Source organism: Aegilops tauschii, chromosome 7 (assembly GCF_002575655.3).
Source record: "Aegilops tauschii subsp. strangulata cultivar AL8/78 chromosome 7, Aet v6.0, whole genome shotgun sequence".
NCBI classification, from domain to species: Eukaryota; Viridiplantae; Streptophyta; class Magnoliopsida; order Poales; family Poaceae; genus Aegilops; species Aegilops tauschii.
Genome location: NC_053041.3, coordinates 640,720,371 through 640,745,415, shown reverse-complemented (window position 1 = coordinate 640,745,415; position 25,045 = coordinate 640,720,371). Strand labels below are relative to the sequence as shown.

Below are 25,045 nucleotides of genomic sequence, written 5' to 3'. Positions count from 1 at the left end.
ACGATGACGGGCCCTTCGGTGTCGTGCTCCCTCCTGAGGGCATCGTTTTGGAGCAGGAGCTGGCTGGAGGGGACGAGGAGGAGCGGTGTTTCATCTACCGCAAGGCCGACGATGGATCCCGGCGGCATGCATGCCGCTGCGGAGTTTCGGCGACGGGTGCGTGTGGATGGATACGTGCAGGATGGTGGCATTGTCTGGCGCCGTGGTGGCTTCGACGGCAGCTCGACCGGGCAAGGTAGATGCAGCAGTACAGTACTGAAGATGGACTGGTGGCAGGTGGCTGCGGCGGCCTCATACCCGGCAGGTGTCCTGGTTGAGAAGTGCCACTAGTGGAAAAAGAGGCTTTCATACGCCCCCATTAGTCCCCAAAATAATCGAACCGCGACTAAAGGGGTCTTTAGTCGCGGTTCGGGAGGAGGCCCGCGACCAACTATGTGGGCCCAGCGCGCGCTGGCGGACGGGAGGGGCTTTAGTCCCGGTTGGCCTGGCCAACCGGGACTAAAGGTCCTCAGGCTGGCCCGAAGGCCTTTAGTCGCGGTTGTCCAGGCCAACCGCGACTAATGGCCCGAACCTTTAGTCGCGGTTGGCCAGACCAACCGGGACTAAAGGTTACCTTTAGTCCCGGTTGGTCTGGCCAACCGCGACTAAAGGGATTTGAGGCCTCATTTTCAAACTCTACCCCCCCCCCCGATCGCCTTTTCAGTTTTAGAAAAAACAAAAGAAAATGATGGAAATGTCAAAAAAATAGAATAAAATAAGTTTCCCATGTGATATGTGGTCTAGTTGTTGGGAAAATTAACAAATATGAATTTCGACTTTATTTGCAAAATCTCTCTGGAAATTCTTAAAATGGGCATAACTTTTGCATACGAACTCGGATGAAAAAGTTTTTTATATGAAAAATCATCTACTCGAAAAGTTACATCCGAATTTAACCGGGGGAACCCCGTTAAACATTTTCAAATTCCTCAAAAACCTAACAGAAAAAAAGATACGGGGCTTTTAAGATCTGGAGAGGCAAAAAAATTCAAAAAAATTCAAATTGTGGTCAAACTGTGGTCAAAAATGGTCAAACTAATTATTCTAGAATATTAGTGTTACTAAATAATTATTTCATTTTTTTTAAATTTTGGTCAAATCTGGTCAAACTGTGGTCAAACAATGGTCAAACTAATTATTCCAGAAATATTAGTGTTACTAAATAATTATTGTTTTTTAAAACAATAGCTTCAAACTCAAACAGTGAAATGTGTCACTTCATGCTCAAGCTAAATTCCTCAGGGTTAATAGAATTGACATCCTACTATTGTCAAGAAAACAACAAGTGCAGACTTGGAAACGAGGGAGAATAGAACCCGGAAGTTAAGCGTGCTCAGGCTGGAGTAGTGAGAGGATGGGTGACCGTCCGGGAAGTTAGATGATTTGGAATGATGAGGGGTGATTAGAGATTAGAGGATAAATTGAGCAGTGATGAGGGGTGGTGATTAGAGATTAGAGGTTAAAATAATTCAGAAATTTGAAAATTAAAAAAATAAAAAAATTCGCAAAAAACCAGGTTTAAACCTGCGGAGGAGGCCTTTAGTCCCGGTTAGCCACGAGAACCGGGACTAAAGGACGGGCCTTTAGTCCCGGTTCTCGTGCCACAAGAACCGGGACTAAAGCCTTTAGTCGCGGTTCGTAAGAGGCGCGACTAAAGGGGGGGGGGGGGTCTTTAGTCGCGCATATTTAGTCCCGGTTGCACAGCCGGGACTAAAGGCCTTTGCGAACCGGGACTAAAGGCCTTTTTTCTACCAGTGTGCACCGGACTGGTCGGTGCCCCATACCCGGCAGGCATCCTGGTTGGGACCTCCGGTCTTAGATATTAGGTTTGGCGAGGTCAGTTTGGTATTAGGCCCAGACTATTAGCATCCCTTCATCAACTGGATAGGAGTAGCGACAGATGTTGCCTAGACGGTAGCTTTAGTCTTACTGGTGTATGACTTTGTAAGGTCTTGTGTGAATAATTAATAAAATGGCTGCATGCATCGTCCAGATGCAGAGGCCGGAGGTCCTCCTCCATTTTTAAAAAGAAAAAAATGGGGCAGTAACTTTCCACACCTGAGACTTTCTTTCAATCCTAAGTGGTTCTCATTTTCATTAACTATGTACGTAAATGCTTTGGTGCAACATGATTTTGAGTCAACTTCAAAAGAATCTAACAATTAACATATGATTTTTGGCACAAAATTAAATCTCCCGTAAAATAGCTGCGCTATAGCTACCCGGGAACCTCGCCGCTACACTATGTCTGTCGCCATGTAATCCTTCAAAAATTCCTCCGAACAGCTCGAAGATCAATAACAATCTCTAGAAATCATCTCTCATGCCGGAAAAATTACCATGACTGCCAGCTATGGCGGCCGCTATAGTTGCTGGGAGAGGCCACCACCAAATTGTTTCTCCTGCGATTTTAATCTTTGATTGTTTTGTGGAGCAGCGAAAAAGGTCCTTCTAACCAAAGGAAGAATTGACTCGTTCAACCCTCCTAACAGCAACTCCAATAGCTCCCCTATCCATAAAAATTATTGTTTATTGAAAGTTGAGGCAAAAATATCCCTCCAACAGTTGTCGTATACGTAATCATGTATAATTGTATTCAGTTCCGCTCATGTTTACAGGAAGATGACCTTCCCTTATAATTTTGGCGGGCTGAATTACACCTAGATATCCTCACGCCGCCGCCACTGTCCCACACCGTCATGATGCCACACCACCACGCTCCCGCACCACACCGCCAGGCAATCACCAGCACCGCCGACCACCGCCACCGTGCCAGCACCAACACCGCCGACCATCGCTACAACGAGTTTCGCCAGCATGCCGACATGCGCCATCGTGCTGCACGTGTCACTGATCGACTTGCGGGTTGTAGGCTATTAGCTAGGCTTTTTAATGGAAAATAAAGAAAAGGATTTTACGGAAAGATATTTACGGAACCGGCAAATATAGGGGTCAGACAGCTTCCTGTAAATTATATGATCATCCAACAAAAAGATTTTCATGGGAAGTTTAATTGTTAGGGGAGCTATTGTAATTGCTCTAACTAAGCCAAAACCATTGCAATCCTAATAACTCTGTTGTTGCATATAACCCTATAAACCCTTGGTAGCCCTCAAACCGAATGCCGCGTTGATAGATCTCCTCCAGCAAACTTCTCGATTCCTTCATTTCATCCAATATATAAAATGTGTCGTTTTAGTTGGGTGGAAGAGATTTTCAGAATCACGGGGCACGTGCCCACATTTCCGTTGCTCGAACGAAACAAAGCTACTAGTAAGCACTTGGGTCAGTGTAGAACTAGAAGTCAAACTTACCCCTCTCAAGTATCAAATCTCAATGCATGCTTAGGCTGGATGTTAATTAAAGTCTTCTCCTCGATTCCCCTAAACAAGTCAAGTCTTCTTCTCCACACACACCCGACAAATCAAATCAGGTTCTTTCATGTTCTTTCTTGTATCTTGGTTCGCTACCCAGGATGAAAATGAAAGCAAGCCCGGTTCTAACGACGTTGTTCGCGGGGGCGGTCGGGTTCTTCATCGGCGTTTCCTTTCCTGTGGATATCACACCAAAGGTAAACAAAAGCCATTACTAGTTCTTTAACGGCTAGCTTTCCAGCTTTGCCACCATTAACCAGCTCTGAACGGACTATGCGTGCAGCTTCAGTGTGGCATCCTCCCTTGGAGCAGCAGCTTCAGTCGCAACACCATGTTGGGCAGATTATGGGGAGCGCCGTTCAGGAACAGCAGCTCCGGCACCCCAAATGCAACGGGTTCAGAGCCGGTACATTGCATTTCTGAAGTTTCTGAATGATCCTGTTGTATTTCGTCCCAGCTAAATGCCTGATCTCTTGATCAATCAATGGTTTGTAGCTTGTAGAGGTTGCAACAGCAAGAAACCCTGTAGAAGGGGCGGAGAGGCGGCTGCCGCCGGGGATTGTGGTCTCGGAATCCGATCTTCACCTGCGCAGGCTCTGGGGATCCCCAAAACAGGTCTTTCTTGCGTGTTTAGTTGCTTTTCTGAATCTGAATGAATTCATGCATGACATTGACTGCACTTCACACTTCACTCTGTCTGAGGGATCATGTTTCATTTCTTCTTATTACTTCATGGTTTGATCATGCGATGCGCAGGACAGCCCAGCCCGCAAGTACCTCCTCGCCCTCGCGGTCGGGTATGGTGAGAGAGCCAATGTCAACGCAACTGTCCACAAGGTAACAAGAACTAGCAAGAGGTTCCTCAAGCTAGCACTAGATTTTAAGATGTACTCCCTCCGTTCTGAATTACTTGTCTTAGATTTGTCTAGATACGGATGTATCTAGCACTAAAATGAATCTAGATACGGATGTATCTAGATAAATCCAAGACAAGTAATTCGGAACGGAGGGAGTACAACTCTATGGTCATCAGTTGTCTGACCATGATCATCAAATGAGTAGTTCTCCGACAACTTCGACATCGTGCTGTTCCACTATGATGGACGCACTACAGAGTGGGACCAAGAGTTTGAGTGGTCTAAGAAGGTCACTCATGTCAGCGCCAGGAAGCAGACCAAATGGTAAAATAACTAACTGCCTGTCAAAACTTTCCTAATTTCAGTCCTAAGTGAAAACAGGTGCACTGACAATCTTCAGGCTTTTTCCTGAAAATAACAACAATCAAGGTGGTTCGCTAAGAGGTTCCTGCATCCGAGCATCGTCGCGCCCTATGACTACGTGTTCGTTTGGGACGAGGACCTCGGCGTCGACAACTTTGCCGCGGAACCGTGTGTACTCTAGCTATATGCTTTTCTCTGAGCTCTGAATATGTACTGTAGATGATGATGATTAACAGGTAGGTTTCGAATGTGCATTGATTGCAGGTATCTGGACATCGTGAGGAGGCACGGGCTGGAGATCTCGCAGCCGGGGCTGGACGTGACCAAGGGGCCCGCACCGACTTACTACATCACCGCCAGGAAAAACGGCAGCGAGATGCACAAGTAAGCATGCCTTCCATGATGATGCATAGTACATTTCCAGGCAACATGTTAGCACAGTCTGAATTTGGGTTGTTGTCTCTATCATGTCATAAACAGGACAGATGCAGGTGGGGAGCATTGCTCAGACGTGGGCAAGCGCCCGTGCAGCGGGTAATTCTAGTTAGTGAACTGAATTCTTCACTCCGGACGCATTTTGGTTTGCGATTTCTCTTTTCAAAAATGAAGATTTTGTTTGTGATCATCGATCGGTAGGATTGGATGGGATTAATTAAGATGTATGTGTATATTATGGATGCAGGTTCGTGGAGGTGATGGCGCCGGTCTTCTCCAGGGATGCTTGGAGATGCGTGTGGCATATGATCCAGGTGCACTTGTCAAGAAAATAAGTTATTCCTACGGTTGACATTTTTCACTTGTCTGATCTGAAATGAAGATCGAATGGATTTGACTGCAGAATGACTTTGTCCATGCATGGGGTCTTGACTCCAATTTCTGGAGATGCGTCGATGTAAGCATAGTCAGATTATTTGAGCAGCGTTTGGAAACATATAGTATGTCTTTAAGAACAACTCTTTGCACCTTTACTCATCTGAATGAACTTGGCAGGACCCCGAAGAGCAGATCGGTGTCGTAGACGCGCAGTACTTGGTTCATCATGCCGTTCCCACACTCGAAGGCCAGGTAATTCTCGAATTATCCTCCACGGATTAAACTCCATGCTCGATCACTTAAGAGCTCTCCTCCATCTTCTTTTCTCCCATCATTCAGGGTGAGAAAGAAAAAGGAGGCCGTTTGCAGGTATATGTATTTTTATAGTATTTATTTTATATGTCAATAAAGCATGCTAACAATGAGTGCTAGTCATAGCTAACATATATATGATCGTTAATGAAGAAGGCATTATTGTGTTTAATAACGTCGTTTGAGCAGCTTGAATTTGAATGTCTTTCCACTTATACGTTTAAAATAACTGTGTGTGTTACTTGTTGATAGGTAAAAGCGTGTCAATATGAGGAGATGTTTGCCTTTCGCTCTAGGGTTTCCCGTGCGGACAAGGAAGTTGCCAACGGAACATCAATACAGAACTAGTTTGCGGGATTAGTTACATACAATATATATGGAAGTCAAATAGTTAAAAGTTTTGACTTCTTTGAATAGAGAAGGATGAGATGCGGTAGGTGATAATACATTGAGTTAATTCCATTTTTTACCCCTCGTTTCGTCCTTTTTGACAGGGATTACCCCATTTAAGCGAAATTCATCCATCTTACCCCATTTAACCAAAATATATGCCAGATTTTACCCCTCTTTAGATTTTTGCTCATTCTGTCAATTGATTCCCACATGATTTACAGGCATTTTTCTTTGTCTGTAGCCAGTTTTATTCACTTCCTCGACCGCACATCCGGTTCGGCTCCAAGCGCTGGAGAAAAATACACTCGGACCTATCTTAATCTGCTCCTCGTTTAGGAATTAGGACCCATCAAATTGATCAATTCCATCGACTCCTTGCCCATGCTAGTTTAGCCATTTTGCGCGCGTGACCTGCTCGTGATCGAGTTTGAGCTGAGCCGCGTGCGCGCGTGTGTGTGACATACTCGGCGTCCTTCTCCTATTCTAGCACTGCCGCCTCGCCACACTCGCAGCTTATGGTAGCTGCTGCTTGGTCTGCCAGTTGCTGTAGGTGCAAGCTAGCTGTTGCTTGGTCTGTTGTCTGCGTGCTGCTGCTGGTTGGTCTGCTTCGTGTGCCATGTTTTTGTTTTGTGCTTCGCATTAGCCCCTACTGCATACTGTGCGTAGCGCTAGGTGCTACTACTTGCAAAGGCACTTGCAAATTGATGTACGCTATCAAATGTTTGAATTGAGATGCAATACAAGCAGACATTTGTTTTGGTTGACATAACATCTGCAAAGAACGCCCAAGTCGTAGAGGAGGCTCGGGAGAGATGCAAAGGGGTTGATGTTCTAGTGGCAGCGGATGCGGTATAACAGGACAAGGAGGAGTAGCGATGGAGGAGGGAGACAGGGAGCGAGATGGAGGAATGACATGGAAGGGGCCTGCGTGATGTAGAACCGAAGAAAGAACCGGGTGTGCAATCGAGCGGGGAAGAAACGGGCTGCAAAAAATAAAAGATTGACAGAATGTGCAAAAAAAAAGGGTAAACTCTGGCACAAATTTAGTTAAATGGGGTAAGATGGATGACTTTTGCTTATATGGGGTAATCCTTGTCAAAAAGCACAAAAGAGGGGGTAAAAATGAAATTAACTCTAATACATTCGTTCTTTATGTTTGGAATCATCAAATTTTTTGTTGCTTATTAACACTAGTTCACGTGATAAATATATTCCTTTCATCTTTCAACATCCGGTAGGAGTTTTACGTTTGTTCACCATTTATTCACATATTGGTTGATTTCTAATGATGATAATTATATTATTATTTTTCTTTCCTTTTTGATGTGAAGCGTTTTTACAGCACTCTGGATATGCGTGGTTGAGTGATTGTTTTATCGGCTCACAGTAAATAGTTTTGTAACGAGCCTGAAGTGTGGCATACATGAGGGAGAAGAGGATTGGCGGTGAGGAGGAGGCTTGAGGTGAGGAAGGCGAGGGTTCGGTGAGGTTCAGACTGCGCAAGTTTAGAGATGTTTCTTCGGACTTCTATTACAAGAGATGTTGGTGCTTACACCTAGCCATGGCCCACCTACCGGCCACATACCGAATTGATGTGTGCCAACTTGCTTACCTTGACGACTAAGTCTCTCAGCTGATGAGTGAGACCACGTTTGTTTTAGCTTCAACTACTGTCGAAGCATTTGTGGATTTGTTTCACTGGCAGAATCAGCTTTGCCACTAAAGTACATCGGGGTGTGCTTCAGGAAAATCATTCAGAATGACCCGATTCAGATTTGTAGAAGTGCATGCTCTAGCTAATGCAATCAAAAGACCGATCTGATGGAAAAGACTAGCCAATACATTTATATGTCAACACTTTCCCTCACGTGCAGCTCCCTCAGGTCTAAACATGAACCAAAAGTGGGTTGCGATTTAATTACGCCAACCTCTTGGCTCCGATACTATGTAGGTTTTGAGAATTGCACATGCATTGTATTCATCGGGTGTTGTGTATATATACACATACAAGACCTAACCAACTACATATCTATCCCATGATTTAAACAACTAAACAGAATCTACAAAGGTTTAAACCATGGAGAGGTAGAGTGGGCAGAGAGATAAACACATGCGATGTTAGCTATTCTTCACTGCCGACCATAGTTTTAAATAGCCGGCTATAGCTCCGCTATAGCCCGCTATAGCCTTTTCAGCAGGGTGCCGCTAAATGGCTGCATTCACAAATAGCCCGCTATAGTTCCGCTATAGCTGATTTGGAGGTCCGCCGCTATTTTTATATAGCCAGCTATTTAAAACATTGCTGCCGACACTGAGTTGAAATAGCCGTTTGTTTCAGATTTAGCTTTTTCAAAGCTGAGTCTGGTCTCTCGAGCTGAAACAAACAATCCTCATTGCATTGTTTTTTCCCTTGCTCCTTCTCCTTTAGTTGCCAATCTCCATAGCAAGCGTGCATGCCCTGAATGAGGGGAGGTGCAGGCACGAACCCCCCCCCCCCTGCACGTATGGATCTAAGAGCATCTCCACCCATGCCCCTGGAACGCCCCTCAGGCCACTTTTTTAGCACCGACAGCAAAAAATCCTCCCACTCACGCCCCCAAAGCGTCACTTTTAACCGGATTTGAAGAAAAACGACGCCGGCAGTCCCACCCCGAACCCAACCCCCCGGGGGGCAGCTGGGCGTGTCGGCGGCTTCTTTTTCTCGCTGCTGGCCCACCCTCAGCCTCCCACCTCCCTCTCTCCTCCCGTGAGGCAGTTCCACTTCATCTTTTTCTCGTCTTCCTCGCCCTCGGCCTCCGCGTCGTTGTTGTATCCGCCGCGACCTTCCTCGCGTGGCTGTACCGCGCGTTCCTCCGGCGGGGGATGGACCTGGGCCTGCGATACGGCGCGTGGGCGGTGGTCACCGGCGCCACCGACGGCATCGGCCGTGCGTTGGCGCTCGAGCTCGCACGCAGGGGGCTCCACCTTGTCCTCGTCGGCCGAAACCCCGCCAAGCTGTCCCGCGTCAGCAAGGAGGACAAGGATGTGGCGCCGTCCAAGAGCGTGGTGTTCGACCTCGCAGGCGACGCGACGGAGCTGTCGCTGGGCGCGGCGATGGTGGCTGTGAAACCCTCGATTCAATCGTACACTAATCATACACGTAAATGTGTATGATCAAGATCAAGGACTCACGGGAAGATATCACAACACAACCCTAGACACAAATTTAAAATAATACAAGCTTTATGTTACAAGCCAGAGGCCTCGAGGGCTCGAATAGATAAGCTCAAAAACACAAGAGTCAGCGGAAGCAACAATATCTGCGTACAGACATAAGTTAGACAAGTTTGCCTTGGTTGGCACAAAAACAGCAACGATCGAAAAGGCAAGGCCTCCTGCCTGGGAGCCTCCTAACTACTCTTGACCGTCGGCGGTCTCCACGTAGTAGTAAGCACCCTCGGGGTAGTAGTCATCGGTGGTGTCGTCTGGATCCTGGGCTCCACCATCTGGTTGCATCAACCGGAAAGAAGAAGAAAGGGGGAAAGGGGAAGCAAAGCAACCGTGAGTACTCATCCAAAGTACTCGCAAGCAAGGATCTACAGTACATATGCATCGGTATCAACGAAAAGGGTTGTATCTGTGGACTGGACTGCAGAATGCCAGAAGAGAAGGGGAAAGCCTAGCCTATCGAAGACTAGCATCTTCTGGAAACCACCATCTTGCAGCAACCGGAGGGAGTAGAATAGCATAAAGTAAAGTAGTAGAAGTGTTATCAACCTCGGCCAGAGATCCTTTCTTGACTCCCTGCGAGAAAGCAATCCCAGAGCCATACTATCCAGTTCCAATCATAATCCAATTCTCATATCCATGTCTCATCTCAAGTATCCAGTTCTAGTTGTATCGATCGGGATACAACTCCAAGTGTCTGTTACCGTAGGACAGGCTATCGATAGATGTTTTCTTCCCTGCAGGGGTGCACCAACTTACCCACCACGCTCGATTAACTCCGGCCGGACACACTTTCCTGGGTCATGCCCGGCCTCGGCCAAACAATACGCCGCAACCCGACCTAGGCTTAATAGAGAGGTCAAGCACGCCGGACTAAACCTATGCCCACAGGGGTCATGGGCCATCGCCCCGGGAACTCCTGCACGTTGCGTGGGCGGCCGGTGAGCAGACCTAGCTACCTCCTTAAAAAAAGGTCGGAGCTTACCAGTCCAACCCGGCGCGCGCCGCTCAGTCGCATGATGTCTATTAAGCTTCGGCTGATGCATACGACGCAGAACGCCCATACTATGCCCACGTGATGGTTAGTGCTATCAGGCCAGAGGCCCCTCAGATCAAATAACCAAATCGTAGTGGATTAGGAATGCGCGGTAACAAGCAGAGACTCACGAAAGATGTGACCCCGTTGCCCCGTTGCCCCGTCTCGAGGACTTGCGGCAAGGGCTAGGAATGCCCGGCCACACCTCGTAATTATCTCGCGGGCACCTTCCAGGTCAACCCGACTCCACATCACTCGCAAGCAAGCTCGCGCGGGTACCCCTCAGGGTCGACCCGTCTTTAGTAACATGGTTCAGTGTAAAGTCATAGTAACCATAGTAACCGTGTGTCTAACACCATGAGGAAAACCTGAGGAATCACCCTTGATGGATTCCACTTGATGTAATCATCAAGGTGAACGTAAGAGGAATCACCCCCGAGGTTCACACTTGAGGGGTTGCACGACAGGGTCGTATCGGAAGTGGTTAAGGCGGAATCACCCTCGATGACCACGACCGAATAGCTACACTACAGGGTTAACATCAGAAGTGTTGTAGAGGTCTCACCCTCGGCACTCGATAGTAACCCAGTAGTGTCGAGCAACTAAGGGGAAAGTGATGTGCGGTGCCGGGGCCTGGTCTTCGATCCCGTTGATCGGGTCTTCAATGATGAAGCAGGGGCAACAAGGACAAGGTGGGGGTCACTGATGGATCACTAACCAACCTATACTAAGCAGTTTTAAGATAAGCAGGCAGGGTACAATGAGCAGGTTACAAAAGCAGGCTATGCAACAGAATAGGAGCAAACAATAACAGTAGCAAAATCTAATGCAAGCATGATAGAATCGAATGGGTGATATCGGGATGATCAAAGGGGGGCTTGCCTGGTTGCTCTGGCAAGGAGGGGTCGTCGTCGACGTAGTCGATCACAGGGGCGACATCGGTCTCGGGGTCTACCGGAGAGAAGAGGGGGAAGAAACAATAAATATAAAGCAAACAAAGCATCACAAAGCATAACAAGACGGAAAGCAGAACTAGGGTCGACCTAACGTAGTACTGAACGATATAGGTGAAGGGGGGAAATCAACCGGGAATGTATTCCCGGTACCGGACTTGTGTTAGACAGATGACCGGAGGGGGAATGTTCCATGTTCAGCATGCTAGAGGCATGTGACAGATGAATGGACCGCGTATTCGGATTCGTCTCGTCGTTCTGAGCAACTTTCATGTAGAAAACATTTTCATCCGAGCTACGGTTTATTTTCTATGATTTTTCAAAGATTTCAACATTATTCTGAAATTATTTTAAAATTAACAGAAAAGGAATATGACATCAGCAGACGTCAGCAGTCAACAGTCCGGTTGACTGGTCAAAACTGACATGCGGGACCCACCTGTCATAGACAGTGGGTTAAACAGAGTTCAAACTAATCTAAATTTAGTTAGTAAAACTACTGGGCCCACCTGTCAGTGTCTAGTTAAGCTAATTAATTTATTTTAAAATCCTTTAGCTATTTAGTGGAGGTGGGGCCCATTTGTCAGCAGCTGGGCTGGTCCAGTCAGCAGAGCTGACCGGTCAACAGGTTAAGGCGGGGCCAGCAGGGACCACTGGTCAGCGACCCAGCGGGTGGCCCCGGAGTGGCCACGTCGGCGGGCCGGTGCCGGAGTGGCCCCGGCGACCAAGGCAATGGCGGCACCCTGCCGGAGTTGGCCGGAGCCGTGCTACAGGGGGCCTTCGGACCTGCGGCTTGGACCTAAGGGTGCGGCCCCGTGCCGCGCACACGATGGTGACGACGACCGGCGTCGGGGACAACCGGAGCATCGCCGGCGTCGAGGTTTGCGGTCGCTGGAGTTGGGCGAGGATGGAGTCGGCGACAGGGGGCACGAACGGAGGCGCGGGTGGGCTCTTTTGAATGTCGGGTCGACGCCGCGTGAAGTGGTGGTAATAGGCAACGCTGGGGAGGCCGGAGCTGGCCGGAGCAGCGACGGGGAGCGGCGGTGGCGCTCGGGCCCCGTTCGAATCGCAGCGGGAGCGGCCTAGGCGTGCGGTTGGGGCTGCGGCTCGCTGCTGTGCGCGCCCTGGAGGGCGCCAGTGACTCGCGCGGGGGTGCGGGAGCGCGCACGGCGCGCGGACGGTGACCATGGCGAGCGGCGGAGGTCGGCAATGCGGTGGAGCGGCTACGGCTAGGCAGAGGGACAGGGGAGAGAGAGGAGAGGAGGGCAAGCTCACATTGGAGCCGTAGGGAGTGGTAGCGAGCTCAAGGAGGGCGCGTGGTAGCCGGAATTGGTGACGAACGCCGACGATCCGAAGGTTGAAGACGAAGGGCGTGGCGGCCATGCAGTGCAGCTCCAGTCGCACAGACGGGCTCAGTCGACGTGGAAGAAGGCGGCGCATTTGTTGGATGTCCTCCAGGGCGTCGGGGAGGCTGGTGGCCGCGGGTACTAACGGCGACAGCCGCGCCAGCCCCTTCTCCAGATCGACGGAGAGGGAGAGGTAGAGAGGGGAGAGCGAGAGGATAAGGGGAAGCGCGAGGGGCATGTGGGGTTGGGGAGACGAGGGGAGCCCGTGGCTTTGCCCTTATCCCCTCCGGCGCCGCCGGCGAGGCGGTCTGGCGGGAGCGCGCTCGGGCGCTGCAGCAGTGAAAGGGGGAACAACCCCGAGGCGTTGCCCACCCGGCTGGGCCTGCTGGGCTAAGACCCAGTGGGGCAGGGGGGCTTCTCCTTTTTTTTGCTCTTTTCCTATTTTTTTACAAAAGAAAAGCTTTGCAATATTTGAGCTGCCCAAAAGGATTCTGTAAAATGTGGGACTTGGCCACATAATTACATTGCCCTAGTTGGCACTGCCAAAAAGGATTGTGAGGCTTTTGAAATAGTTTGCCACTTTTATAATTAAAAAAAGGCATTTAAACTATTTGTTTTAGCCACTGTTTATCCAGTTTAGGCCACTTAGACATTTTGCAAAAATGTTTGGTTCACCACCAATATTTGTTACATGGCACAAGATGAACATTTTAGACTTCATGTATGAGAAGTTTGAATTTTGACGTTAAATTGGATTTGAATTAGAATTGTGATTTGGATCAGGTGAAGATTAGCAACAGTAACATGATGACATGGCACCATTAACAGGGGATTACTGTAGCATGACACTGGGGGTGTTACAAATCTCCCCCACTACAAGAAATCTCGTCCCGAGATTTAAGTGTGGAAGTAAAGAGAAACGCCGGCGCGACGTACCCTTGCACGGCCTACTTCCATGAGGTGGAGACCCCGGTGTGGGAGGGCGTGGTGCGGGTGAACGTGGAGGCGGCCATGCGGATCTCGCGCGCCGTCGTGCCAGCGATGGCGGGCAAGGGGAGGGGCGCCATCGTCAACGTCGGGTCCGGGTCGTACGTGGTGGTGCCGGCATTCCCGTTCTACGCCGTGTACCACTAGTAGAAAAATGGCCTTTAGTCCCGGTTTACTAAAGCCTCCCCCTTTAGTCCCGGTTCTTACACGAACCGGGACTAAAGGCCCTCCACGTGGCCGCTGCCTGGAGGTCCACCTTTAGTCCCGGTTGGTAACACCAACCGATACTAAAGGAAATTTTATGATTTTTTTAATTTTTTTTTGAATTTTTTTTTTGATTTTCAAATTTTTGAATTATTTTAACCTCTAATCGCTAATCACCCCTCATTAGTGCTCAATTTAACCTCTAATCTCTAATCACCCCTCATCATCTAACTTCCCGGACGGTCACCCATCCTCTCACTACTCCAGTCTGAGCACGCTTAACTTCCGGGTTCTATTCTCCCTCGTTTCCAAGTCTGCACTTGTTGTTTTCCTCACAATAGTAACATGTCAATCCTATTAAACTCTCAGGAATTTAGCTTGAGCATGAAGTCACACATTTCACTGTTTGAGTTTGAAACTATTGTTCTAAAAAACAATAATTATTTAGTAACACTAATATTTCTTGAATAAGTAGTTTGACCACAGTTTGACCAAAATTCAAAAAAACTAAAATAATTATTTAGTAACACTAATATTTCTTGAATAATTAGTTTGACCATTGTTTGACCATAGTTTGACCAGATTTGACCAAAATTCAAAAACTGAAATAATTATTTAGTAACACTAATATTCTTGAATAATAATTTAGTAACACTAATACTTCTTGAATAAGTAGTTTGACGATAGTTTGACCAGATTTAACAAAAATTCAAAAAAACAGAAATTTGAGCATAACTTTTTTCCTTTTAGAATTTGAGGATTCTAAAAATTTGCAAACAGGCCGTAGGTTGTCAAAATCGGATGTGGATTTTCGTGCTGAACATTTTGATATATTATACTTTTTTTTTCTGACATCGGATGCAAAAGTTATAGCCGTTTTACATTTTCCCTACACTTTTTGCAAAACATGTCCAAATTTAAGTTTTTAAATTTTCCTAACTAGTACATGTAGTAACATAACTACATCTGGAAGGATTTTAATTTTTGAAGTTTTTATCATTTTCTTTTGCTTTTTACAAAACTGAAAAGGCGATCGGGGGGTGGGTGGGTGGGTAGAGTTTGAAAATGGGACCTTTAGTACCGGTTCGTGCCATGAACCGGTACTAATGGCTCAAACCCCATTAGTACCGGTTGGTGGCTCGAACCGGGACTAAAGGTCTAACCTTTAGTACCGGTTGGTGCCACGAACCGGCACTAATGGGCATCGAACCCTTTAGTCCCGGTTCGTGGCACCAACCGGGACTAAAGGTCCCATTTGAACCGGGAGTAATGCCTGTACGGTGCCCTAGCCGCTCGAACCGGGACTAATGCCTGTACGGCTCTTTTCTGGCCGAACCAAAGCCCTGTTTTCTACTACTGTACGCGGCCGGGCGGAGCACCTTCTCCACCGGCGCGCTCTGCCTGCTCGAGGTCGTCCGCCTCTCCGCCAAGACCAAGCCCATGCGCGTTCCCCCACCGCGGCGAGAACTTCGTCACCCGCAAGATCACCCGCGCCATCGGCCGCATCAAGGTGGGGCTTGGGGGTGGACACGGTTGGGAATTTTTTTATCCCCGGGCCAAAATCTTCGCCGGCAGCCCCCCAGGCGGCAAAAAAATGCCTCCTGGGGGGCTCAACCGCTGGAGATGCTCTAATCAGTTTTAGTCCTAAACCGGTGTTGTGTTAGCCAAGGTAGCGGACATAACGTCATTAGGGTGGAAATATGGAAAGGGACCTCCTACTTGATGCCCGTTGGCGTAAAATAGTCGAGGTTGCACGTCAAAAAAAGAATAGTAGAGGTTGCGCCTGAAGCGATGCGCAATGGGCATGCCCACTCTACCGAGCACACTTGAGCGTCTTTTTGTCTTTATCCTCTTATATTTCCTAGTTGTTTTTTCCCACAAGAAAGTTGCTGGATTTATTTACAGCACAGTTTTTTTAACCAATTAATAATTATTTGAAAAATTAAATATGTTCCCCATATATTTAAAAATATTCAGTATGTATTTTTTATTCACCATATATAAAAAACATACATAAAATGTTTAATTTATATTTTAAAAATCATAGTTTCTAAAAATGATTATCATGTTTTTAAAAAATGTGCATGTATGAAAAAAATTAGATTTATAAAAGGAAAAGAAAATGAAAATAAAAACCAAAAAGGAAAAGAAGCCAAAAATGAAAATAAAAACCTACCAAAAGCCAAAGGAACAGTAGTAAAATAATAAGTAGGAGAAAAACCGTTGGAAATCCAAACTCTACTTTGTCAATTCTGCTTGCTTGCACACTCATTCGATGACCAAAATAGTGTCAATTCCTCAGTTATGGATCTGAGAATAACAGTTATGAGTCTGACCCAATCTGTTTGGACTGATAGATAGAGGGCGGCAACCTTGCATACTAGGCAGGAAGTGCGGCTTGCCACACCCAACAGCGGTGCTGCCGCGTAGGAATTTGATTTTGAAGAAGATGACGAGTCGGAAGAAGATGATGTCCCTGAGGCGGACAGGGATGAAGATGAGGAGGAGGAGAAGGAGGAGCAAGAGGAGAGGGAAGAGGACGAGGAGGAGCGAGAAGAGTCAGATGTAGGAACAACAGCATGGGGAGGTTGATACCAAGGAGAAGGGCGAGGAGGGGACTACCAAAAATGATGATGAAGTAAGGGGAGATGATGAGGACGATGACGATAGTGACAACATAGATAATGACGGGGAAGGTGGAGGATCAGATAACCACAAGAGCGATGATGGTGGTGACGATGATGCTGGAGGCGGTGGTACTGGTGGGCAGACAACGATGGCAGCAATAGCAAGTCAGCGAACGAGAACGCCACACTCTTGTGGTGGATGGAGGAATATTGTTGGAAAGACAATGTTTCAATGTCAAACAAGAAAAGCGAAGTAGTGCGAGGGGAGGACGTCAAATTTGTTTGAGCTTTGCAAAATGATTTTTTTCTGAACCTCTAGACGTTCCCAGTTTTGTTCTGAAGACATGTATGCAAGAACCAAAAGGCACCTTGATTATCAGCCGTTACTTCAAAGCGAAAAGGACAAATTTGATATGAAGGAGGCATCCAAGGGTTTGGAATTTGTTGGGTCAAAATCATCGTACAAAAAGCTATTGGATAGCATGATTGCACCATCAGCAGCTGGTAGCAGGAGGATGGAGGGTGGCTTCCGGCTGATCGATGTATTTTTTTGTAAGGCTTTGGTGATTTCCTTTTTTCTGTTATTAATAAAAAGAAAGCTGTGTGCATCAATTTTTTTTGAGGGAGAAAGCTGTGGGCATCATTTTGATGCAGAGGATAGGGGGTTCATCCTCCATTTTGAAAAAATTAACTAATTAACGAAAAAAGGAAGAGCAGCTGCGGGTCCAAAAAAAAACGACGCAGTACCTTATACTCTTTTTCGTTGGCCCAGCCCACGCAAAGTTGGAGTGGTCAATCTTTAAAGCCCATCAGGTGAAAGGTCTTTGCAGTAAAAAAAATCAAGTAAAAATGACTGGAGCCCGTCAAGCATATGGATCAGGGCGCCCCACGATTCAGGCCGCCGCGCCGCCAACGGACGCCGGGGACCACACCGCCGCCCCTTCCCTCCCAGCGCCGGCGCGCCACGTGAGCCCTTGACTCCATCCCTCCCCCGCCGCGCGTCAACGATGTGAGTGTCGTGGTCTCTTATCCCCTTGATTTGTTTTCGTTCTTTATTGATCTATTAATCTGTTATAATGCTAGATAGATAGGGCTCAAATGTGCTTGTTCACGAGTGATTTTTAGATAATGTTTGAACTCTCTGTTGTCTGATTTGGTAAAATGGATCTGCAAGTCGGCCCAGACATGGCGGCGGAGGGCGACCAAGTCAGCGATCCAGACGGCGACCTGGGCACGGCGGCGGAAGGCGCGACGGCGGAGGGAGAAGCCGTGATTGTCGTGCTTCCTTCGGCGAGCTCAGCTGCGGCATCGTCGGCGTGGCCACAAGGGTGAGTTGCTTGACCAATTGCTCTCCAAATGCACTAGGAGTAGATAGCATTTTTTTTCTGATCGCTCCCGTGGTGCTTGTCTGATTGCTACAAGTGGTCAAAGTATATGGAACCTGATTGTATATATGAACTGTGTGCAGGAATATGGCATCAAAAGTATATGGGAGCCCTAAATTGTAGGGGAGGTTTGGCAGAGATTGAAGGGGGTTAAATCCCATACAAGTCAAATACCCCCCAAATCCCCTCCAATCCCCTTGGGACAAGGTGTAATTAACCGAACAAAGCCTTAGGAGTCTCTTTTCATTTCAGATTAGTTTCCATGACACACCTCATCTCATGGCCTCCTAGACAGATCTCTTGCAGTAAAACATAGATATTTGACTTCAGCGAGACATCAAAGCATTTCCAAATAACCTCGAGTCTACGATGACTTTGTAATTAAAATTTATATGCACTCACCTTCCTCACTGGCTGAGCCACAGCTCGAGGAGGGCGTCTTCCTGGAAGCACACGTTGCTGGACAAGGGAGCCTCCTACTGCCGCTACCACCTGAGGCCTAATGAGCAAGATGCTCTCGTCGTCACACGCCTCTCAGCTCGCACTCGCACCGGCGAGCCTCTGTGGCCTGCTCTTAATTTAGGGCTCAGCAGATTGGGAGAGAAATGAGTAGCAGGTTACTGTCATGGAAGGGTCGTTGCAAGTAGGGCTGGACACGAGCCGAGCCGAGCCGAGCTTGATCCGAGCCTGGCTTTGGCTCGCTCTGGAGCGGCTCGGCTCGGCTCGGCTCGCTCAGCCAACGAGCCTACTTCAAGCGGCTCGGCTCGTTTTGGGTATGGCTCGGCTCAGGCCGAGCCGGCTCGAAAGCCAGCTGCCATCAGTCTTCATTTTTACTTACAGAAGACAGAACCTCTCTATATAGTCCACAATGTTGATTGTTTTGCAGTAATTAAACCCATATTGTAAAAGAAAAGCAGTTTATACTGCTTAAAATGAAACGTCCAGCAGTATATTGTTTTAAGAAATGGTCATAGTAATGAAAAATAAGCTTTCTTCAATGAATTCTTCTACAAAAATTGTAACAATGCAAGAGATATGAGAGAAAGAATTGGGCAGCATTTCTATTGAATTTTGGACAGCACATCCTTTGAACTTTACACAGCAAAAACATCAGATATTGACAGCGAAACAAAGAAATTTTCACTATCCGAAAATTCATCTAAATCTGATTTGTCACCAACCCCAGACGGCACCTCAAACAAAGTATCTTGCTCTTCCTCGTTCTCCTCCTCATCCTCTTCCACATCTTCATGATCCTCCTCCACTTGCTTATCATGCTCCATTGCCTAGCACACAATAACAACACACATGAGCTTGGACACACATATATTTGACTTTTGGACACACACATGAGCTTGCATAAACATATATTTGAGATTTGGACACCAAAAAAAGCACACACATGAGCTTGCACAAACATATATTTGACATTTGGATACCAAAAACAACACATATGAGCTTGGGCACACATAAATTTGACTTTCAAAAAGCAAAAACAGCACATACATGAGCTTGCACAAATATATATTTTGCACACACATACCTGGGAAGATGTAGCCTCCCTCTCATAGTCGTTTGCGGAGCCAGAGGCAGCGGCGATCCCGGCACGCACGCCAGCGCCGGTGGGGTCAGGGGGACGTCAAGGCGGAGGTCCCCGAGACCGGCAACTTACTCTTCATAATGGAGTCCAAGGTCCTCTCTTTCTCCTTCTCCTTCCCATTCGCCTTCCCCTTTTCCTTGTCTATTGTTGCGACGATAGGCCTCTGCACACATCAGCAAACAACACACGGTCAATCATCGACAGAAGTAAACTAATTACACATGGAATCAATGTAATTTCCCAGCAAGTAGTTTTTTTCAAGCTGCTATGCTACAGCAAGTAGATCATCAACAGCAGAAAACTAATTACACATGGAATCAATGAAAATTTCGATCCATTCTGCCCTATAACTCCATCCATCCATGATCCATCCATCCGGCTCTTCTAGATCTAGCCCTACAGGCTACAATACATCCATCCATGATCCATCCATCTAGCCCTACATCTACATGACTACATCCATCGATCGATCCATCATCCATCCATCCATCCATCCATCCATCAGATGCATGCTAGTTTAGACACCTGCGGCTAGGGATTGGGACGGAAGAACTACATGAGTACATCCATCGATCCATCCATCCATTGATCCATCACATGCGTAATAGTAGTTCAGAGAGTTGCGGCTAGGGATTGGAAAGGAAGGAGGTACCTGCTCCTGCTCGTCACGTTCGGCGAGAAACCAGGGGAGGCGCGTCCGTCTGCCTCCGGCGTGGTGAGGAAACGTGGCGTCGCCCGTCGCCGTCGAGCCCGTTGCTGTCAGTGTGGTTAGGAGACGCGGCGTCGCTCGTCGCCGTCGATCCAGCTTTGCGGCGCAGAGCAGAGAAAGGGGCGAGGCAGCACAGAGTAGAGAAAGGGGGAGGCGGCGCTCTCTCTGCTTCTCTCGTGCCCTAATGCGTTGCGTGCGATGGAGATGGACGAATTGGGCTGGGCCTCGAGCGAGTAACCGAGTTGGACCGGGCGAAACTCGGCTCGGCTCGGTCGGGAATCGGGCCTCTTTTTCCAACTGGGCTCGCTCGTTTATTGTATCGGGCCGAGCTGTGACGGGCCGAGCTGGAGCGAGCTTCGGGCCGAGCCGAAAAGCTCGCTCGGACGTCCAGTCCTAGTTGCAAGGGTCATCACCATTGTCGAAAAAGCTACCGCCACTGTCTCTGCTTGTGGCTGCCATGGAGGTCGCTGCCACCGCAGCCAAGGGGAGATGGTGGGAGGACATGGAGGAAGGTGGCAGGAAATTTTGTAGCTGCCACACGACTCTCTCTTGTCTACCGGAAGAGTCCAATCTGTATGCAGCACGTGGCCTAGTTAGAAATAAAGATTAAAATCGCGGGCGAAACTACAGCGATCGCGGCGCAATCGCTGGTTGGAAGGCTCCGCGCAACGCTATGCCACTAATCCCGCGATCTGGCGCTAATCACACGATTGCGGCGTGAAACAGCACGAAAAGCCTTTGTTGTCCCTGGAATTTTGCTGGAACAGGCCAAAACATAGGCCAAAACCAAGCTCGGCCCATCTTTTTCCCGATAGAGTAGCTCCTCCGGGTAACCTAGCATGCTCTCCCCATTCCTTCTCTCCCTACCACCGAAAAGGTTGTGGCGGCTCGGCGGCCGGCGGCAGTGACAAACAAGCGGCAAGGCGGTGACCAGGGATCCGGCAAGCTGGAGGTAGTGACGGGTGAGGCGGCAAGGCGGTGACCACGGATCCGGCAAGCTGGAGGTAGTGACGGGTGAGGCGGCAAGGCGATGAGCAACAAGTCCAAGATGGCATCTCCAACTCCCAGTATGCCTGCAGATACATCTAGATATACGCAAGCCCTCTGTGCTCCGTTTGCTTGAGACCTTAATGAACGTGGTGTTTTGGAATTGGTGATGCTTCTTTTTATTGAACTGCTGCAGACCTTGAGACATTAAAAGTGGTGAACTAGTGATCCTTGGGACCTTGAATATATATCGAATATTATGTGGTGAATTGGTGTCTGTTGTAGACCTCCATTTTGCTAGTTATGTCTGAATTTCTACTGAAGATCCCATGTTTTCTGCTGAAAATCCTCTGTTTCTGGGACAAATATGCACATATACTAATTGCCGCAATTGGCTTAGTGGCCGCTATCTCCCGCTATAGCAGCTGTACCGTTTGGGAGGGCCAGCCGCTAAACAGTTTCTCCCTCGATCTTAAACTTTGGTTAGAAATAACGAGTTGAGGAGAAATGTGTTACTGCCCAACCTTTGCAGACAATGCGTTGATCGTGGATAGCCCCGGAGATGCCCCTTTGTTTGGTCCTTAATAGGTTTAATACGCAATTCTAAAAATTGATGAGTTCTCTTCAGGGTGGCTAACCAAAGAAAGAGATGCCTCTACAAAAGTTCTCTGAGAGCTGCTACTAGAAGGAAAAAATCAAGAAAGAATCCACTCCATGATCTGCCTGAGGTAATATACCTTTTTATCATTGTATGTATTGTAATATCCACTACCGTGCAAACTGTTGCCCTTTTTTTACCACCGGTGATATATTGTTGTACTTGTACATATCAGTAACTACGTGCCTTCAGCATTTGCAGAAGATTTGACAAATAGAGAGTATATACACTGCCCGTATGAGCCTTAAACACTTGATTTTATTCTTGTAGGAAATTTTACAAATAATAATATCACGACTAACATTGAAAGATGCTGCACGGATGAGTACGCTGTCCAGGATGTGGAAAACGTTATGGAACTCTCACTCTAATCTCAGCTTTGATGCTGCCATGGTAACACATTCCCATTCAAATGGAGATGGGCTGGAAAGCAGAAGCAGCCAGGAGAAAAAGTTTATCGATATCGTCAATACGGTGTTGCGCAATCACGATGGTACATACCTGGACCAGTTTAAAGTAGCCTTTGAGCTCCGTGCGAAGCACGCTTGTTCTCTTGACAGCTGGATTGGCTTTGCAGTTTCTTCAAAGGCGAGTGAGATTGTGCTCGACCTTGATCCGAGATCGCCACGCACAGCTGAAGACGCTTATGATTTCGCGTTTCATCTTTTTCAAAGTGAAAACGGTATCCAATCTGTTTGGGTCCATTGTGTTTCTTTAAAGCCACCTCGCGACTTTTATGGATTCACAAAGCTCACGAAGTTTGCGATTAGCTCTGCGCATATCATGGAAGATATTGGGAACTTGCTCTCGAATTGCTGTGCTCTCAGGTGGCTGCACATCATCTGTTGCAACTTTGGAAAGTTAAAGCTGCATGGCACATTTTACCGCCTGCAACATTTGTGTGTTATATATTCCGAGCTGCAAGCAATCGAGTTACATGCCATAGGTCTGGTGACTTTTAAATATGTGGGGCAGCCACTACCTATTGTGTTTTACCGATCCCCAAAGCTTAAAATGGCAGATATCAAGTTGTGCCCATATTATCACTTTGGATATGTCTGTAGTGAGCTCTCTACAGCGCTGCCTTGTCTGGAGGAGTTATACGTGGATGTGTGGTTAAAACCAGAGGTTTGTCATTCCACTAGATAATGTTTATATCACTTTGTCTCTGCATTTCTTGTTATTCTTTCATTTCTCATGACACTACCTTAGGCGCGAGAGTATGTAATAAGCGAAGTCAAGTTTAATTACTTAAGATATCACTACTAGGGAAAGGGCTATAGATGAAATGACCACTAATGGTGCATCAGACATGTGGTGCGCCACTACTATATAACAGTGGTGCATCATGTGCTGGTGCGCCATTAGTGTGAAAGACACTAATGGCGCACCAGACACACGGTGCGCCACTAATAACAATTTTTTTTATTATTTTTCCAAACATACTAATGGCGCACCAGGGCACAGTGCGCCATTATTAGTTCTAACTAGTAATGGCGCACCAGCACCAATGGCGCATTTGTAGGTGGTGCGCCATTAGTAACCTGGGACCAACTAGATATTTTGGACAGCCACACCTACCCACTCACTTTCCCCACTTCATTCTCTCCACCTCCTCCTCCAAGCTTGTCTCGGCTGCCTCCTCCTCCTCACCTCATTTGCACCATAAATTCATCCAAATTAAGTGGTTAAATTACCTTTTTTTGATAGGTAAGTAAGGGGGAAGCTATCTTTATGTTGTTCTCCCTCCAACAACGTGCACATGCACTTTTTATGGCCTAACTAGATCTATGTATGTTTGTGGTGTTGCATATGTTTGTGGTGTTGCATATATGTTTGTGTTTGCAGGTACCAGTATTTGAAATGCGATAGTTGCCAATATTTTGCCGGAATGTTGATTCATTTCCGTTTCGGCGAGAATTTTGGCACTATGCATTCTTTTTGGTCCTATTTTTAGGGAAAGTCATGCCAAAAATTTTCTTGGTTCTAAAATATCGTTTTGCTCTACCCCGCAGGCGACCATGGTCTGCACGATGATCGAAGGCATCGTGAATAGGTTTTTGAGCTCCGCGAAGGCCGAGATGCTTGAAAAGAACGAGACGGAGATAAGATGTCCGTGTCGAAGATGCAAGCTGAAGAGCCTTATTGCGGACCCGGATTCCGGGCAGGTGCGGGACCACCTGCTCTTGCGTGGTTTCATGGATGGCTATCGGTGGCAAGGTGATGAAGATGACTATGAAGTCGTCCATGGGGGCCGGGCAAGAAATGAGGAAGGGCAGCAAGACAACCACCGCGGCTCGGGCGGGCGAGAAGACGAAGCATCTCCAGGACATGATCACGACGGTGATGCTGTACACAGTCATCATGTAGAAGATGCCGGACATGATGATGAGGAAGATGCCGGAGCAGACAAAGGGCATGATCATGAAGATGAAGATGCCGGCGGAGCAGACGACGATGGACCATCGATGGGCTGAGTGCAGGACCCTCATATTCAAGAGCTGCTTCTCAAGCAGACGGATAACACAAGAGCTGCCGCTCGAGAGAAAGCCAAGCTGGATCAACTGGAGATAGACAAGGTTACTCCATTGTATGAAGGATGCAGGCCCGAGGATACCCGCCTGAAAGTAACGCTCATGGCTCTGGAGATGAAGGTAAAAAACAAAATGACCGACGCATGCTTCGACGAGAACATGTCATTCTGGCACAAACGTCTTCCCAAGGGGAACAAGTGCCCGACCAGTTTCGAGGAGGCGAAGAAAATCGTGTGACCTCTGGATTTACCGCATGTGAAATACCATGTGTGCATGAACAATTGCATCATTTATCGAGACGAGCACGCGGAGTCTACCATATGTCCGGTGTGCGGCGCACTCGATACAAGAAGAGGAAGAAAGCTCCTCGAAAAGTGGTGTGGTACTTTCCGATCACTCCTCGTCTGCAGCGGTATTTCGCGGACCCTAAGGTAGCAAAGCTCCTGCGTTGGCACGCGGATAGGGAGGAGAAGAAGCGAGAAGATGACGCAAATGATCCGGAGATAAATAAAAAAGACAAGATGCTGAGTCACCATAAGGATGGGACCAGTGGCAAGCGTTGAACTTCGAACACCCAGAATTTGGGAAGGATCCAAGGAACATCGTGCTGGGCGCGAGCACCGATGGAGTCAATCCGTTTGGCAGCCAGAGAAGCACACAT

The 25,045-nt window shown here is 47.6% G+C and overlaps 2 protein-coding genes and 2 long non-coding RNA genes across 5 annotated transcripts; 3 read left to right on the top strand and 1 right to left on the bottom strand.

Annotated features, from left to right (window-relative positions):
* The first annotated feature begins 3,360 nt into the window (after positions 1 to 3,360).
* Positions 3,361 to 7,957, top strand: LOC109736753 (uncharacterized). 2 transcript variants are annotated; one of them, XM_040395252.3, is made up of 13 exons: positions 3,361 to 3,610; positions 3,697 to 3,819; positions 3,909 to 4,028; positions 4,170 to 4,250; positions 4,476 to 4,594; positions 4,700 to 4,801; positions 4,898 to 5,017; positions 5,114 to 5,167; positions 5,316 to 5,382; positions 5,472 to 5,525; positions 5,624 to 5,698; positions 5,786 to 5,815; positions 6,011 to 7,957. In XM_040395252.3, the coding sequence occupies exons 1-13, from the start codon at positions 3,515 to 3,517 to the stop codon at positions 6,104 to 6,106; spliced, it is 1,137 nt and encodes a 378-aa protein (XP_040251186.1). In that variant the 5' UTR covers positions 3,361 to 3,514; the 3' UTR covers positions 6,107 to 7,957. The 2 variants fall into 2 exon arrangements, with proteins under 2 accessions (XP_040251186.1, XP_020151549.1); XM_020295960.4 differs by lacking the exon at positions 5,786 to 5,815.
* A 969-nt stretch (positions 7,958 to 8,926) lies between these two features.
* On the top strand, positions 8,927 to 13,827 carry LOC141026513 (very-long-chain 3-oxoacyl-CoA reductase 1-like). The gene is made up of 2 exons (XM_073503193.1): positions 8,927 to 9,290; positions 13,574 to 13,827. Exons 1-2 carry the CDS (start codon positions 9,014 to 9,016, stop codon positions 13,825 to 13,827), a joined length of 531 nt encoding a protein of 176 aa, XP_073359294.1. The 5' UTR covers positions 8,927 to 9,013.
* A 3,576-nt stretch (positions 13,828 to 17,403) lies between these two features.
* Positions 17,404 to 18,293, top strand: LOC120969746 (uncharacterized). Its single transcript, XR_006667204.1, has 2 exons — positions 17,404 to 17,839; positions 17,980 to 18,293. It is a non-coding gene; the product is annotated as an uncharacterized lncRNA (long non-coding RNA).
* Positions 18,294 to 18,933: 640 nt separating this feature from the next.
* LOC109736767 (uncharacterized) lies at positions 18,934 to 20,363 on the bottom strand. Its single transcript, XR_002226466.4, has 3 exons — positions 20,149 to 20,363; positions 19,440 to 19,659; positions 18,934 to 19,182 (listed from the first exon to the last, which is right to left on the bottom strand). It is a non-coding gene; the product is annotated as an uncharacterized lncRNA (long non-coding RNA).
* Between the last annotated feature and the right edge of the window lie 4,682 nt (positions 20,364 to 25,045).